At 44.5% G+C, this 18,213-nt stretch overlaps 1 protein-coding gene across 2 annotated transcripts in view; it reads left to right on the top strand.

The window, feature by feature from the left end:
• RIC8B (RIC8 guanine nucleotide exchange factor B) overlaps window positions 1-3,706 on the top strand; it is a 65,329-nt gene extending 61,623 nt beyond the window's left edge. For both annotated transcript variants that reach the window (XM_054032833.1, XM_054032824.1), the window contains one exon: window positions 1,658-3,706. In XM_054032833.1, coding sequence (XP_053888808.1) covers window positions 1,658-1,769 — 112 coding nt within the window. In that variant the 3' untranslated portion in view covers window positions 1,770-3,706. The remainder of the gene's footprint in view (window positions 1-1,657) is intronic.
• Window positions 3,707-18,213: the final 14,507 nt, after the last annotated feature.

Here is an 18,213-nt window from a genome sequence, read left to right as displayed (position 1 = left end):
CTTAAGAAGCTGGAAGAATTTTCTCAGGAAATTCTCAGGTGGTCAGGAGAGTACTAGAACCCATACTGCCAAAGTGAGAGGAGGAGGAAGAATCAGTCCTAGAACCCATGACTAGTTCTCTCCCCTCCATCTACTTTCCATGAGGAGACTAGTCAGTGGATGTACAAAATTGCACATTCCCTCCCCCTGCCAGGTCTCCCTGGAGACTGAGGTGTGCAAGGAAGCCATACTGTTACTTGTCTGCATGCAAGGGTTGCAGACCTCTTGCACAAATACCTAGAAGTCTGCCCAGCCCCAGCTTGGCAAAACCACACTGGTTTCCTTGAGTTCAAGGTGTCTCAAGCCACATAGTGCCGCAAATACATTTTTCTAAAATGCCAGAAGGAGAAAGCACTATCTGTTGAGTTTGTGTCTGGTGCAAATAATCACTGTGGTTTGCGTGCCTCACTTATGCAAATAGGTTTCCTTTCTCTATTGAGAGAGACAAGATTCTTCAAAACTAGGGTTTCTGGTATCTTGTTTAAACTTTGCTCATCTTTATAATATCTGGCTTATTGTTCATACCCTGCAACTAGCATGTTGCTTTTCTAGCTGCTTCTGTAGCAGCCTTTATTGGGATTGTTGACTCTCTGTACAAAGCCCTTCTCTTTTGTCCTAAAGAGAGAGTGAGGAACAGGCAGAATGTTGGAGGAAATAAAGCATTTCCCCACTGAGAGTAACTAAATTCTGCTCTTTAGGTTATGTCTGTCTTTGGGGACAACAAACAAGTTTCAAGGGATTCCCTTTCAAATCTGAGGTAAATTAGGGTCCGGCATCCACACCATTTAAATGAAATCATGAAAATTAAAAATAAGGGCTTTATAATAGAAAATCAATGTTATCTTTGACCTTACAGCCTTTGCCATAATCCATATATAATAAATGAGGTGATAAAATGTCAGGATTAAATAAATCTTTGCTAATACTTTTTGATTGGCTTTAATCAATAATTAATCATCTTTAGATGAGGCTGTGGCTTGTGGAGTAGATATAATTGGATTAGCTGTGGAGAGGCCTTTGGAGTTTTGAAGAGATTAAAATGGCTGTCAATCCTGTAATTAAACTGCTACAAACAAAAGCAATAGTTTAAAAAAAAAAAAAAAAAAAAAAAAAAAAAAAAAAAAGCTGTTTCAAAATGAATCAACAAGTACTTAAGCACCACTAGAGGTTGTGTAGGCAGAATGTTCTCCTGAATGATTTATTTCACTGAATGAGATGAATATGTATCAAATCATCTATTTTAATTGTGTGTGTTGCCCAGAATGGCAGGTGAAACTTTGGCAACCATTTCTTCTTAAAGAATTCACAGAAGAAAAGCTAGTGTATGTATTTAAAACCGTGAACCTGCTCCTTGTCCTGAGTCTGTTGGGCATTGACTTTTACTGTATCTTTTAATTGGCTTAATAGGTTGGTCTACATGAATGAAGTCTTTATCTGTCCTCCCCACCCCCATTTTGGATTTGTTTTGTTCCCCTTTCTTGTTCAAAATGGAGAACTTCGTTAAATTATTGTAAAGACTATTAAAAACATAGTTTGTGTGTATATTTCTATATATAATAAAACAGTGGATTGATGCATGTGTGCATATGCTAACTAAGACTTTTAAAAAATCTTACAGGGATGAGGTTATAAAACCAATGGGAGTTCGACCGGATGGCACGATGACTCCTTTGGAAGAGACAATCTGCCAGTACCAAACCAATGAGCAAGACAGTTCAGATTCAGACTAAAGCATCACCTGCTTCACTGTCAATATCTCCTTTAATCAGCATCTTCCTTCAGAGCCGCGACATCTTTTATCTACACATTCTACCCCCTCATTAGCCAGCATCACTTTAAGTCTTATTATTGGGATATTTGAATGATGGATCTTGTGGTGTAATCTCTGCATTTTTATTAATCCATTTATATAGGAACAAATGATCAGTTTATTAATTGTAAAGCAAATTGTATTTCAGTGAGATGAAAATAAAAGATTGCAATGCAAAAAAAGTAAATATTAAAACTTGCTAGATTCTTCTCTCCCATTTCAACAGGTTTTTTCCCTTTTTTGCTTTTGTTTATGGTGTCTTACCCCCAACCCCTTCCTAAAATACAATTTCAGCTAAAGAAGCAGAATGACTTAATTGCCCTGGGAATAAAGGATGTTCAATGTGACATGACTGACTTAGTCAAGCCATAAGTTTGCTTACACAATTGCTCAATGATTCTACCACTGCTTTAGAAAAAAAACATGTTAACCATCAAATTTTATCTCACCATTCATTACCATGTTTAACCAGTCTGTTTCAAAATTTAACCTCTGTGTCAGTCAGCTACTGATTACTGCTAAATCTATTTTTATTTTCTTTTTTTAAATAAGCTGTATTTGGTTGTTCACTGAATCAGGGCCACAGAAGTAAACCCCAGCAAGCCTATATTGCTTATGGCCTTGATCAGGAGCATCGAGTTGTATGAGAGCACAGGAGCCTGGTTCCACCAAAGTTCGGGGCCGGGTCTCTCCCCTGGCCCCGACTGCTGCCCCCACGTTCCTCCCCCGGATCGTCCCCTGCCTGCCGCCCCCGGGCAATTTAAAAGGGCCCGGGGCCCCCGCCGCCACCACTGGCAGCGCAACAGGGCTAAGGTGCTTCCTGCCCGCCCGCTCTACTTCCGGAAGCAACAGGAAGCTGCTGACACGTCCTTGTGGCCCCTGTGGGGGAGGGGGTGGAGGATGGGGTCTCTGCACACTGCCCCAGCCCCGAGTGCCAACTCTGCCAACTGCAGCCAATGGGAGCTGCGGGGGCGGAGCCTGTGGGCAGCTGCGCATGGAGACTGGTCTGGCCCCCAGCCTAGGAGCTGCTGCCAGAGGGGGGTGTGGATCACTTTTGGGAGCCGCCTGAGGTAAGCGCTGCACCCCTCATCCTCTCCTGCACCCCAACCCCCTGCACCCGCCCAGAGCCTGCACCCAAACACCCTCTGAGAGCCTGCCCCGTGCACCCCCTCCTGCATCCCAACCCAGAGCCCACACCCAAATGCCCTCTCAGAACCGGCCCCCTGCCCTAGCCTACTCCCCAACTCCCAGAGCCTGCACCCCCTCCCCCAACCCCCTGCCCCAGCTCAGAGCCTGCACCCTAACTCCCTCCCAGAGCCTCCTCCCGCACCTCTGCCCCAACCCAGAGCCCACATCCAAACTCCCTCCCTCACCCAAACTCCCTCACAGAGCCTTAGGCGGGGGCGGGACTTCGGCCTGTTCTGGGCACCATCAAAAATTATACAAAGCTGCTGCTCCTGGCCTTGATTCGGGAAAATATCCCTGTTCAGAACAGTGCTTAAGCGTGTTCTGAGTTGTTGCCAGGGATGGATTTCAGTGCATATTTAATCAGATGCTACTTGTTGAAAATTAACAGATGTGTAAATTGAGGGGAAGTCAAGTCAAGAAAGGAGAAGGGATTTTTTTTTTTTTTTTGGCGGGGGAGGGTTTTTTAATTGAAATTGGTGGAGTTGTGGGATAAGGCTTGTCATACTTAACTAATGCGTCTTTAATCTTTAAATTTTCATTTTTTAAGGGTCCAGAATTGTAAAGTTTTAGGAGAGCTGCATTACGGCTGCTGCCTTTTTGCCTACCTGGTCTTTCTACCTGTGTCTTTTGGTGTCAATATGTGAATTACAATCCCTACTACCTGTCCTAGTCAAGTCTGTTTCTGTGTTTTTGTTCAAGTGTTCGTCTCTCTCACTCTTTCAGGGGGAGGCTGGCAGAACTCCTCCAGCAACAACTACTCCAAGCATGGTTTTTCTCAAGGAAGCCAGCACCCCTCTAGCCTTTTGTTTCCCTCAGTTTAACATTGGTCGTGTACATTGCTTCTGGACAGACTGTAATGTCCATAAGGCTAAGTGTGCACACTTCTGTCCACATGGCTCCCTAACCTGAGTGATTTTGTGTAGCAGGGGAAATGGAACTTGATTTCATAGAGATGTGTTACCCAGAGGTGTTTCCCTATCATCCCTTATACTTCCTAAAGGACTGAAAGGAAAAGCCCACTGATGCTGTCTTAGAAGGTGTGAGTTTCACTCACTTCAGGGAGAGGTTAGCCAGGAGCCTGCCCTTTTACTTTAAAGAGCACCAGGGATATCAAAATTAATATTATAGAATTTTTGAAGCTGAGACCACTACAAATGTGTTATGCTAATCCATGCAATTCTAGATTGCTTGATGAATCTGGCTACAACTTCATACTGCATCAAAACAAGTGGAGTTCAAGCCACGTTGCAGAAGTAGCCACAGCTCCTGCCCTGAGTTGGAGGAAGAAGGCAACTGGCCAAAGCAAACAGATTTCTAATGCACCAATAATATCTAGGTGCCACGTACAAAAGTAAGAATGGCCCCATTTCTGCCACTACAGGACCCTACTCCTCCATCTTGCGCAAGTTTCCCCAATGAGCTTGGTTTTGGTAGTTGCCTTCTTCCAGATAGTTACTTCTAGACTGATTTGTGTTTTTTCTCCAATAATGGGAGTCTGGCTGTGGAAGACTCTACCTGTGGGCAGTGCTTGCTAGACACAAATTGTCATCAGCCCTCCATAGACAACAAGATTAATGGTGTAGAAGATGACAACTGGAGAATTCACAAATTCTCTCCCTCAGGAGCAACAGCTCATGAGCTTCATTAATGAGGATTTGAAGGTCTCTTGGTATCCGCTCTGCATGCTCTTTCCTACAGAGGCAGGAGCTGTTGTCTCAAGAGTAGATTCCCATAAAACATACACAGACTAGGATTTTGGACACCGATCAAATGTTGTAGCAAGACCTCCTGCAAAGTGGAAGGGATCAACACAAGGTAATTTTGACTAAAGAGAAAGATCACACTTTGCTCCTTGAGTGTATTCTACCAACTCTAAAATGATCTTTCCCAGAAGGCCAGAGGGAGGAACATAAATTATATTGGCTCAAGGGACCTTAATATAGACAGCACAACACTGGGCTTCTGCCAGTCTGAATAACACAACCATTTGTTTTCCTGTTTAAAGGTTTATTTTGCAAAATAAGAGTATATATTCTTCAGACACCCACTGGACACTGCTTAAAGTGACAGACAGGAATGAAGACTCAGTACCTGAATCGGGCTGATGTTCCAGCTCTGAAGTAATTCATCTGAATTCACTCCTCCTTAGTAGATTGCAGTATGGTCGCCTTAAGAGTATGGAGTAACTTTCTACTAGGGCAATGTCCCAAAACCTCACTCCATTATTCCATTAACTTTACACAGCAAGATTATGGGGAGTGGGGGTGAAGGTTACTGCAGACCTGGCAGCTCCTCCTTGAAAAAAACCAAGGCTCTTCTCACTCCCCACATGCCCTCTCTCCTTTCTTTGAGATGGCTCTTCGTCCTACCTCACCATTTCATCCCTCTGCATCATGGATCCAAAACACTGCCTGCAGGCTACCTGCAATCCACGCTGTGTATCAATCTGGTTCCCCTGACAGGTTCAGATTCTGTGGAATTTAAGCTTTTAGGGGGAAAAGTAGTATGTAGCTTTTTAAATTGGAAAGAAAACCTGCACCTGCTGGGATGCAGTGCTGTCTTCCTCAGTCTGCAGAAACTGGTAAGAAACAGCACCACAGAGACTGCAGCAGGAAGAGGATCTGCTCCTTTCTCTCCCTAAGGAAGACCTGAGGTAAGGAGGAGATAGGAGTCTAGGTCAGAGAAGGATGGTTGTGAATAACTGGTGGGCTCTAAGTTTAGGCCCCCTTAAATTTCAAGCAACTGCACTGCTCAAGCCAACTGCTCACAAAGAAGGAAAAAGGCCCACAGGCACAGGCCCACGTAGAACCCAACACTGAGATGGGCAAAGACAGGGGGGAGGTGAGGAATAAAATAGGCATTACAGTGGCCCTAAAGAGGCAATAGCTAATTTTATTAAGGGCCTGAGTGAGGCTAGCACCCCCATTTCTCCTTGACCTATGGATTTACAGTTGCTCAGCACTTCAGGGCATAATATTGGTTATTGTGGCCATTCATAGTCAACTCCCATTGATACGTCTGCTGTGCGCTGCAAATGCATATAGGGCCCTTCATGACTTCATAGCTCTGCCCCATGGGCTCTAATTAAAATTAAATTCAGCCATGTCTCCCTAATGAGTTTGACATTCCTCCCCTTGCTCCCCGGTGCTGCACCTCTCTCAGCTGCTGCATGCTACATTTTGGTGTGACTCTCAGAATATTGTTAAATGAGCCTGGAGGCTATGCTTCCCTTTTTGAGTTAATTTGTATGACAATAGCTCCTACAGGTCCCAATTGGGATTAGGGCCCCATTGTGCTAGGCGCTGTATGTGCGTGCGCACACACACACTCACACACTCACACTCTCTCTCTCTCTCTCTCCCCCTGTTTTGAAGAGCTTATAGTCTAAGGGTGAACTCAAGTGAGGCTTTCCTAAGTTTAAGAAAAAATGTATCTGGTGTCAATGAAAACCAGACATTTAGCAGTAGCTTCAGTCATTTTTTAAGGACAGCTCTTCTCATGAACCCCTGCACGCCCCTGTGCTGAGCCCAGCCTACAGCAGTTGAATATATGAGAAAATATTAGGACAATGTTAAGAAATCAAGATGAAAATACACTTGATTCAGCGGAGTGGTGCAGCTGCTTGGTTGTTCTCTCTCTTGGTGTAGGAATGCACAAGTAGCTATTGGTAATCTCATGTGGGAATGTAAGCAGTATTGTTGTAGTTGTGTTGGTCCCAGCATTCTAGAGAGAGAAGGTGGGTGAGGTAATATCTTTTACTGCAGAGTCATGACTGAGGAGAGCTGTAAAACACATGTTAGGGTAACTATAGCATGTGCTAGTAGATCAGGATTATTTTAGCATATTTTATGGTCCCATGGCCTAGTTTTTGCTTCTGCTAAAAGTCTTGAGGCAGCCATTGGACATTATTCAAACCATCAGCCTGCTTCTGAATTTAATAAGCTTTAGTTCTACTGTATGTAATTGTATTGGATAATAATGATGGGCTCAGTCAATCCACCCATCCAATGGAAGTTGCTGGATCTGTCACTTTGATATTGGGTAAAACTTTCAAAAGCACCTAAGTACCATTTTAAAAAGTGACTTAGGAGCTCAAATGTCACTGAAAATCAAGGGACTTAAGAATCCAAGTCACTTCTGAAAATGTTACCCATTGTCCTTTGTGACGGGTCAAGGCCAGATGGCTATAGGAAAGAAGTGAGAAACAGGTACGGTATGTTAGCCTCAGGCTAAACAAATCCCTGTTACCATGGTAACCAAATGGCAGTTGCTCCAGGTTAATCAAGACACCTGGGGCCAATTAAGTTCCTTCCAGAAAGCAGTGGAGACAGCTAGCTTGATTGGGACACCTGAAGCCAATCAGGGGCTGGCTGAAACTGGTTAAAAACCTCCCAGTTAGTCAGGTGGGCGCATATGTCAGGAGCTGTGGGAGGAAGTTGCGCTGTTGGAGAGACTGAGCAGTACACACCATATCAGACACAAGGAAGGAGGCCCTGAGGTAAGGGTGAAGTGGAGCTTGAGGAAGTGGGGGCTGCTGTGGGGAAGTAGCCCAGGGAATTGTACGTGTCCTGTTTCTAAAAGGTCAGCTACCATAGCTGATACTATTAGGGTCCCTGGGTTGGAGCCCGGAGTAGAGGGTTGGCCCAGGCTCCCCCTTTTGCCCCCCCTGATTAATCACTGAGACTGTGAGACAACAGAGACTGTGCAAGGGAGGATAGTTTCTTCTCACCTCCCTCGCTGGCTTATGATGAAAATGGCTCAGTAGGCTGTGACCCTTGCCTCTAGAGAGAGAATGTCTACATGGAGGGTCATAGTGAGCCTCTGAGGCTAGCAAAATCCACCAGGAAACACGGGACTCACGGAGACAAGGGCAGAGATTTGTCACAACTGGTGTCAGGGTGGGATCATCGTTCACAGCATGGCGGAAGAAGGAGGTTAAAAAAAACAGAAGTGCACTGGGTTTTGGATTTTGTTTTGTTTGTTTGCTTTTTACCACAATGGAGGAGGTGGTAAGAGCTCTGGTACAAGCCACGGCAGCCCAGCAGGAGGCCACCCGGGTTCAGGCAATGGTGCAACAGGAGTCTATGTGGCTACAGCAGGAAACTAATCAATTATTGATGAGCCAGGTGACCCAAGATCATGCCCTCTTGCGAGAGGTGGTGGACCAGCTGAAGATCCTCACCACCCAGGCCCAGGGGTCCGACGGGACGCGAACCCTGAAGGCCACTGGTTGTCTGCCAAAGATAACATCAGAAGATGACATAGAGGCATATCTCCTCTCATTCGAGAGGGCTGCTCAGCGTGAGGCGTGGCCCCAGGAGCAGTGGGCCAGCATTCTCGCCTCTTTTTTTTTGTGCGGCGAGGCCCAGAAGGCCTGCCATGGATGCCACTTGCCTATACCTGGCTGAAGGCAGAAATCCTAGCATGATCAGGGGTGATGGCAGCAGTATGGGCCCAGAGGTTCAATTAATGGAAATACCAGGGGAACAAACCTCTGAGGTCCCAGCTATTCGATCTCCTACACCTCACACGGAAGTGGTTACAGCCTGAGGTGTGCAGCCCAGAGGAGATTTTGGAGACCCTGGTTATGGACCATTACATGTGAGGACTGCCACCAGATCTTCGCAAATGGGTAGGCCAGAACGATCCGTTCACCTATGACGAGATGATCATGCTGGTAGAAAGATGCATAACAGCCAGGGAATTGACCTAACTACCCAAGGAAGACCCCTTTTGAAGCAAGCACTCGACCCCAACCCTGAAAGGTTGGGCAGCCAAATACCTGGGGAGTCCTAAGTGGAAGAAAGGGGGGCTGAAAACCAGCGGGGACCCTTGAAGGAAGGGATTGGCCTGAGTGGGGGGCAACCCTGGGACTATACCCCCTAACCTCTGTGATAGGGGAATGATTAGAAGCAATTATATATGTTATGCATGTGGGGAGTGGGGACACATAGCAGCACAGTGATCTAGCACTGAGGAGCCTAGGCATTGTAACTTGGGGGATTGGGAGGTCCCGTGTTCCCTTATCCAACTGGCGGGCGTCACATCAGTCCTGCATAACTACACCAGGCCAGTGAAGATAAATGGAGCAGAGACACAGTGCTTGTGGACTCTGGGAGTGCTCTCACTCTTATATTGGGTAAGCTGGTAAAAAGTAGCCAGCTGCTTTAAGCCAAACACATAGCAGTAATGTGCGTGCATGGGGCCATGAGCCATTACCCCACCATTCCGGTGGAGATAGAGGTTCAGGGAAACCCCATTGAAGTGACAGTGGGCGTAGTTCTTAAACTCCCATATCCTGTAGTCATTGGGAGGGACTATCCAGGGTTGATCATTTACTCCCCCCGGAGAGGCTGGAAGGAGGAGGGGACCCTGAGGACAGCGACTCATCACCGGGGGAATGTCAACCCCTGATGTTCGCTGAGATTTCTCAGGATCTGTTCTCAGCCCCCCAGAAGACCCGGAAGACAAAAAAAGAGAGGAAGGCTGCAAAAGCTTTGGGAACCTGGATCCTGACCCAGGGTCAGAAGACTGCCCTAGTAGGCAGAGGCAGATGGACGCAAGCAGCCATTAAAGAAACTACCACCACGGAAGGTGAGCCGGAGGCTGGTCCCAGCCGTGATGGCGGCGAGCCGTTGGAAGAAGCAGAAGCTGGCCCCCTGGGAGCTTGGGCAGGTTAGTCCCAGGAGAGAAACTTTCAGGCGGGACCAGGCAGAGGACCCTAGATATGATAATGCCAGGAAAGAGGTGGCCAAGATAGATGGGATACCTGTAGATGGGAAGGTCCAGGACCTTACTATATAGTGAAGAAAGATCTCCTGTACCGTGTGGTGCAAATGCAGGGGCAAGAGTTGCAACAACTTCTGGTGCCATGAAAACATCAAAAAGCCATATTTAGCCTATGCAACCCGATACCCAGAAGCTGTCCCCCTACGCAACATGGCTTCCAAGACCATAGCTAAGGAGCTAGTGCAGATCTTTGCCCAGGTTGGACTACCCAAGGAGATATTGACTGATCAAGGGACGCCTTTTGTGTCCAAGTTGATGAAAGATCTCTGTTTGTTGCTCCACGTACAAGCCCTACGGACCTCTGTATACCACCCACAAACAGATGGCCTAGTGGAAAGGTTCAATAGGACCCTCAAGGCCATGATCAGGAAAGTGGTGAGCCGGGATGGGAAAGATTGGGATACCCTATTGCCTTACCTCATGTTAGCCATCTGGGAGGTTCCGCAAGCCTCCACAGGTTTCTTCCGTTCGAACTACTATACAGGTGCCACCCCTGGGGCATATTGGATATAGCCATAGAAGCCTGGGAAGAGGAGCCAAATCCCGGAAGGAACATAGTCGAGCAGTACTGCAGATGAAGGATCGGATAGCCCGAGTTACGCCCATTGTACAGGAACACTTGGAGAAAGTACAGGAGACCCAACGAACCCATTATAACCACCAAGCAAAGCTTCAACGGTTCCAACCAGGGGATCGAGTGATGGTCCTGGTGTCCACGGCAGAAAGTAAACTGTTGGCTTAGTGGCAGGGACTCTACAAAGTGATCAAAGCCATGGGAGAGGTGAACTATAAGGTGCGGCAGCCAGGCCGCAGGAAACTGGAGCAAATTTACCACATCAATCTTCTAAAACCTTGGCACGATCGAGAGGCATGCTTAGTCACCCAGGAGACCTTTCCCTAGGAGGATAACTTACACGAGCATGTGAGGATATCACCCGACTTGACGCCAATCCAAAAGATCGAGGCAGCTGACCTGATTAATCGCAACCGAGATGTGTGGAGGGTCACAGTGAGCCTCTGAGGCTAGTGAAATCCGCCAGGAAACGTGGGACCCACAGAGACAAGGACAGAGATTTGTCACAACTTATAGTGAATAGAACATAGACAATAAGGGGTGATTTCCCTATTGGCAATCCTGTGACACTGGATTCTTAGTGCCATGATCTAAGTATCTTCCCCACTGTGACCTAGGATACCTTGCATATTCCCTCTGTAAAACCTGCTCTCTGTATTACTAATTTTTCCCCATGATTCCTCTGGGATAGAAGAGAAGTTGTTTCACTGATTTTTCTGCGCTAACATGAAGAACATCTTGTGGTTTCTGATTATTTGGCTGATAAGCTGATGAAACCAGAGAATCATCACTGTTAGTTTACACACATACAGCTCTTGCTCCAATTGTTGCTGTACCTGTGCATTGTGGCATCAGTTCTTGGTACAGCTCCCAAAAGCAGGTGCTGATTAGACCTGAACGGTTCTTTGGATTAAGTCCTATGGATTCCCCAGGCCCTGCCACTGTCTTGGGTTCCACTGATATACACACACACACAGCACCCTGACTACTTAGCTCGTCAGCTATTCTTTCAGACATGCTTCCCTCAGAGGCTCCATATAGTTTTCAGTTTGACAAATGAACATGGATAGCTACCTCTTCCTTATATTTTCTACCCAATTTGCCTAACATCTGGCTCTGACCTGCAGAAAGCACCTCCTTTGTGCAGAGTTGGGCAGGACAGCTAGGGAGACTCCTGTGACCTAACTTTACTGTTCAGGAGCTCTGAAGTCTACCTCCTGACTATTGATTATGAATTTTTGGAAATGCATCCAGCACACTCAGTTGTGCAGGACACAACCCTAAAGGGCCAGTAACCTGTTGCATGAACAAAAAGCTATTTTTCATTCAAAAATAACCTTTAGATTTCTAAAACAAATTTTCCTGGGAAATTATTGACATGATCTAATCCTTCTCGTTTTTTTGTATGAAAATCTCATGCTTTATTCTGCTGGGAGGGTTTAAAAATTTTAATTGAAAGCATTTTGGCAAATATTTTTAAACAGTTGTTAATGTCAAATTTTAACTGAAAACCAGGTTTTTGGCAAGGGAAAGTTTTGAAAAGATGCTTTTGGAGGAGGGGTGACTTGCTAAAAAAAATTCACAAACCCCTTCAAAAAGATGAAAAAGGGTTAGTTTAGAATATTTTGACTTTTTTAAAGAATAGACTTTTTTTTTTAAATCTGATCTTATTTGCATTAAGAAATGACTTCCTTCTGGACTGTCAATGCACTTAATATTAAATCTCCTTAAAATGTGAGTCCCTTTCCCTGGAACATTCTAAAAAAGTGGTGAATGGGCAGTATTATCTGGGTTTTCTTCCTTGATATCATTCTTTTGAAAGAAGCTTTGGCTTATCTAGGTGAAGTAGTTGTCAGAGAGAGCTTCAAGGTAGGGAATGTTACAATCCAGCAAGCTAACGTATTAGTCCATTGCCAGGCATCCTATTCAGAAAAAGAAAAGTAAACTCCAAAGTATACAGGAATTCAAGAGCTTCCAAAGGAGCATTCCACTACATTCGCCTTAGTCTTATTAACACAAAACAGCTAATAAAATCCGGCACTTTAATAAGGTTGGCTGTAAAAAGACTGTTCCACTGTTCAAATAATTGAAAACCAGACTTTTTAGATCTTTGATGAGCAACGTTAAACAGTTAGCTGGCCAGGAAAGAGGGTTTTTTTTTTTTTTTTCTGATCCATGTAAAATGCTAATTAAAAGTAGTACAAAGGCACAGCAGATCTGAGGAAGAAGTATAAGCACAGTGTAATCTGGCAAATGAAAATCATTGGTTGTGTTAACATCTTAATTACCTGGTGTATTCAGCGCTGTTAGAAAGGTATCCCCAAATGATAGGAAACATTATGCTAGTTTAACTGAAAGCATCTATACAATAAGACAAAACAAATCAATCTTTCCTATGTTGTTTTGTGCAGCCTTTACTACTCCTGAAGTCAGATATCTCCCCGGAATGCAGCTTCTGGCTTCAGGGACCATGCAACGTTGAGCTCAGCAATCTCTGACCTGTCAATTTGTCTTGAGTGCTGGGTCCTTTGACTTCTGCTAAATGTCCACTGATCCTGAGCTACGTGAGTACCATTTAAAAAGTAATGTATCCATAGGTCATTCCATGTTAGGCAAAGCTTATGGGGGTGGCAGAGGGGTACAGGAAGATGCTTTTAAACCCCATTGTGCTTCCTGAAGCCAGCTGGAGACCAGTCTGGACCCTGGCATAATGTAATGCAACCTCAAGGCTGCTTTAAGTTGGACCTGGCTGCCAGTTGTACCTGTCAATTGCCAACAGCCCCCAGAAGCTATGCAGGCACATCTCCTTTCCCCTGCCCTTTACAAGACCAGAGCAGGTATGGGGGAAGAGAAGGCCTGTTGGCTGGAAGTACAGAGGGCTGAGTAGTGGGAAAGGTTGGACTAGCTTGATCAGCAGCCAAATGTTTAACCTTTTGTGAGGTTCCTCCAACACCAGATGGTTTGTTTTATTCTGGTAAGGTTCGCTTACTCTGTGCTTTTAAGTAGCAGTTGGCTCTTTTGATGTTGGTTTTTGTATGCTTTATTATTTCATTTTCTGTGTAGTCACTGTGTACAGTTTCTAAGAATTGATACTGCTTTGGGTACAGCGTGTCTGCCCATAATTCTGGCATAAAATCACCACCTCCTCAACTGGCTTCCTTCTTGAGACCCCTCCACCCCCCTGCACTGGGAGGAAGGACCGGAAGAGGAGCTCTCAGTGGCAGGACCAGTTGGAGGGTCAAAGAAAAGTCTACTATGGGCTATGCTTCAGAGAAGGTGCCCACATAGGCTGCCCGGGACTGTGGCAGCAGTCAGAGCACTTGCCTCTCTAACTGCATAACTGCATAATAAGAAGACTGCATGGACTGGAGTCTCCAACTGAACAGCCACAGCTTACAGTTCCTCCAGGATTCATTCACAGTTCACTGGTGCCCAGTGATGCAGAGTGAGAGCAGCTACTGTAGTTTGGTCACTTCATGTTCCTAGTCAATAAAAAGAGCTGGCTTCTGCTACCTGCCAGCCTCTTGCATCTGCTGATGTTTTGGTGTCTTAGTTCAGCTTTCCATGCTAACTGGGACATGGGGTGAAGGACATTCAAGAGGTTTTCATGCTGCTCCTGGAGGCAGATCCAGCATGCATAAGCTCCTGGCTGGTTCTGTCCTCACTTGGCCTGTGTGTAATGAGTGAGAATATACAGTGGACACTTACCATCTCCATAAACTCATAGTCTTTAAGGTCAGAAGGGACCATTATGATCTTCCAGTCTGACCTCCTGCACAATGCAGGCCACAGAATCTCACCCACCCACTCCTGTAACAAACCCCTGACCTATGTCTGAGCTATTGAAATCCTCCATTTATGGTTTAAAGACTTCAAGGTGCAGAGAATCCTCCAGCAAGCGACCTGTGCCCTACGCTGCAGAGGAAGGCGAAAAACTGCCCTGGAGGAAAATTCCTTCCCGATCCCAAATATGGCGATCAGCTAAACCCTGAGCATGTGGGCAAGACTCACCAGCCAGACACCCAGGAAAGAATTCTCCAAATGTATTATTTCACATTCTAAGCACAAAGAATACTGTAAATCATACAGAAAAGGTGAATTCTGTGGTGCTCTAAGTTCATTTTGTAGTAGCACCCCCTGTATATAATATATTGTAAGTGTGTGTGATTGGCTTTACAAAGCAAGATATCTGCCATGATACTGGCAGGTGATGATTTCGGTGGACAATATGGCAGCAGCCTGAATTCCAAGCCAAAAGTGGATCTCACAACTTGATGTGCAGAAAAACTGGGTGCTTAATGTCACTAGAAGTGACATTTCAAGGAGACACAAACTTATTAAGATGACACAGTTAAATAAATAACTAATTAGATAAATAAATCAATTGGTTCAATTGGAATATGTTGTAAATAAAAAGCTCCATATGGTATTTATCTTATTCCAAGCCAAATTGTGGCTTTAATCTGCTCTGGACAAGGGCTGTGACTCATGCAGGCCAGTTTATTCCCATCTCTCTTTTTTTTTCTCCGGGGTATTAAAAATCTTCTTCTAGTGCTAAGGAGTAGCAGATGATTAATTCCACCCTGATGGCCAGTTTTCAGGAGATGGAGCCAAGGTCCTGAACGTGGGTTAACGTATGGGAGCACAGAGAGATTGCATCTCCTCCTTCTCTCCCTGGATTAAGAAAGCAACACTCCCACCTCCTCCTCCCGTGGTGCTGGCCCTCCTCCATCTCGTTTCAGTATATGACTGGCCTCGTTCACCTGCTTGACAGGGGTAGTGGGCACTGTGGAGGGGTTTCTCCTAATGCACCTGCTCCAAGAAAGCCATACAGGAGAATGGAGACTGTGTGTGTGTGTGTGTACACACTTCAGAAGACCATATTGCAGGAGGACTTTACTACCCAGTGAATGAGGCAGGGATGTGGGGATCACATCCTTCACTATGACAAGTTTCAGAGTAACAGCCGTGTTAGTCTGTATCCGCATCGGGGTTTGTTACAAGGATAGGTTCCTGGGTTAGTGGTTTTGTTCAGTGATGTGTGGTTGACAAGCACCTACAAGATCTCTATCAAGCATTCTTAAAACTACAATACCCACCTGCTGAAGTGAAAAAACAGATTGACAGAGCCAGACGAGTACCCAGAAGTCACCTCCTACAAGACAGGCCCAACAAAGAAAATAACAGAACACCACTAGCTGTCACCTTCAGCCCCCAACTAAAACCTCTCCAGCGCAACATCAGAGATCTACAACCTATCCTGAAAGATGATCCTTTACTCTCACAGATCTTGGGAGACAGACCTGTCCTCGCTTACAGACAACCCCCCAACCTAAAGCAAATACTCACCAGCAACCACACATCACTGAACAAAACCACTAACCCAGGAACCTATCCTTGTAACAAAGCCCGATGCCAACTCTGTCCACATATCTATTCAAGTGACATCATCATAGGACCTAATCACATCAGCCATACCATCAGGGGCTCGTTCACCTGCACATCTACCAATGTGATATATGCCATCATGTGCCAGCAATGCCCCTCTGCCATGTACATTGGCCAAACCGGACAGTCTCTACGCAAAAGAATTAATGGACACAAATCTGACATCAGGAATCAAAATACTCAAAAACCAGTGGGAGAACACTTTAACCTGTCTGGTCATTCAGTGACAGACCTGCGGGTGGCTATCTTACAACAGAAAAACTTCAAAAACAGACTCCAAAGAGAGACTGCAGAGCTAGAATTGATATGCAAACTAGACACAATCAACTCCGGTTTGAATAAGGACTGGGAATGGCTGAGCCATTACAAACGTTGACTCTATCTCCCCTTGTAAGTACTCTCACACTTCTTATCACACTGTCTGTACTCGGCTAGCTTGATTATCACTTCAAAAGTTTTTTTTTTTTTTTTTTCTCTTAATTAATTGGCCTCTCAGAGTTGGTAAGACAACTCCCACCTGTTTATGCTCTCTGTATGTGTGTGTATATATATATCTCCTCATTATATGTTCCATTCTATATGCATCCGAAGAAGTGGGCTGTAGTCCACGAAAGCTTATGCTCTAATAAATTTGTTAGTCTCTAAGGTGCCACAAGTACTCCTGTTATCCTTCATTATGTCATTTCCTGAGTCGAGTGCTACATTTTGCAACCCTGCCATCCTTGAATATAGTGTTTTAATATAATGTGGACCAGCTCGCTATGAGCTACCTTTGACATACAGAACTTTTTTTTTTTTTTTTTTTTTTTTTTTTTTAAGCAAAGGAAAGCTAATATCAGAATATGGTATTGCCTACCAATATTTAGCACCAGCGAGTCTGATGAAAAGGATAAAGGAGCTGTTATGAAGTTGCAGATTTAATTCATCATGGAAAGGTTTACTGTCCCTGCTCTAACCTGAGTAACTGGCAGCAGCTCCAAGACATTTTCTGTGAGTGAAATAAATGCAATGGCACCTCGCTAGTAAGCTCCAAGAAAATATGATCCTGTTATGACTCCTCTTAGCCTTGGGAAAGGAGTGCTAATAGTCGTTTAATTGCTGCTGCTGTTAAAAAGCCATTCTTCCTGTAGTATATAAATCTATATGGTGTTACCAAATAGGGATTTATAACTGAATGAGATTTACACTAGGATTGTAAGGTATTTGGGGCAGGACACCCTCTCTATGATATGTTTGTACAATGCCTAACACAATGGGGTCGTGGCCTCTAGGTATTACCACAATACCAACAATAATTCTGTTTAACTACTTTCTCCAGGATTTTATCTATAATTGTTTAATTAGATCTTTTCAAGAAGTTCTGCCTTTGGAAGGCTGTATGGACGACTGAGCCTACCAAATGGTCATATCACATTGCTAAGGTTGATACATGCTTTTAAATTTAAAAAGCAAAAGCAAACCTTGGAAAGAATTGTGAATAGGAGGCTACAGCTAACATAAGGGAAAAAATGAGTGCAAACTTTCTTCTGATGTTCTCCTAAATGATGAGCAAGTTGATGTCAGAATCCATTGTTAATTACAAGCTTTTTTCCCTCCTGCCTGATGCCCAGTGATTGCAGTTTAAAATGAAAATGATTGGATTAGACATACTTCAGCACATCCATAAATCCCATTTTACCTTTAAAGTGCAGATTAGATGCTAACCACAGACAGTAGGTCACTGGAAATACTGAAAAGGCTGCCCCCTCTCCCTCTTCTCGCCCCCTACCCCATTCTGCACTCTTTGACAAAAACTGTATTGCAGTAACTTAAAAATATATAAACAAAATTCATAGCATATGCAGAGATTTGAGAGACCTACCTTGAACCTAATATGCTAGGAAAGACTTCACACTGATTTTATTTCTTAAAATTCATCTTGTCGGGTAAATTCCCAGAGCCATATTACATCTCAGTTCCAAAGGTATTTGGGGAAAAAGAATTCTTTATTATTTTGAAAACAGAAGACTGGCTGTTTTCCCCTCTTTATTTCTTAATGTCCAAACATTCATAACACCTTGTTTGGGGAGGAAAAATTCCCATCCAAGTTGTAAAACACTCTTATAAGTAAATGGAAATACATGAACAGAGCTGTACTGAAAACAAAACCTCCAGGAACAAGATCTTAGTTTGCATGCTTCTCACTGTTGTATTTTGTCCAATTTGCATATTTTAAAGACGAGCCTTTAAAAAAAAAAATTCTGATATCAGCCTGAACTATTCTCAAGCTTTGAACTTTTCCATCCTTTCTCCTGATTATGGCCAAGTGACCCATATTTAAAAAGCATTTACAATAAAATTATAGCACTTTCTTTTGTGCTGCTAG

Source organism: Malaclemys terrapin, chromosome 1 (assembly GCF_027887155.1).
Source record: "Malaclemys terrapin pileata isolate rMalTer1 chromosome 1, rMalTer1.hap1, whole genome shotgun sequence".
Lineage (NCBI taxonomy): Eukaryota > Metazoa > Chordata > Testudines > Emydidae > Malaclemys > Malaclemys terrapin.
The sequence above is the reverse complement of the archived record's forward strand: the minus strand, read 5'-3'. Positions and strand labels throughout refer to the sequence as shown.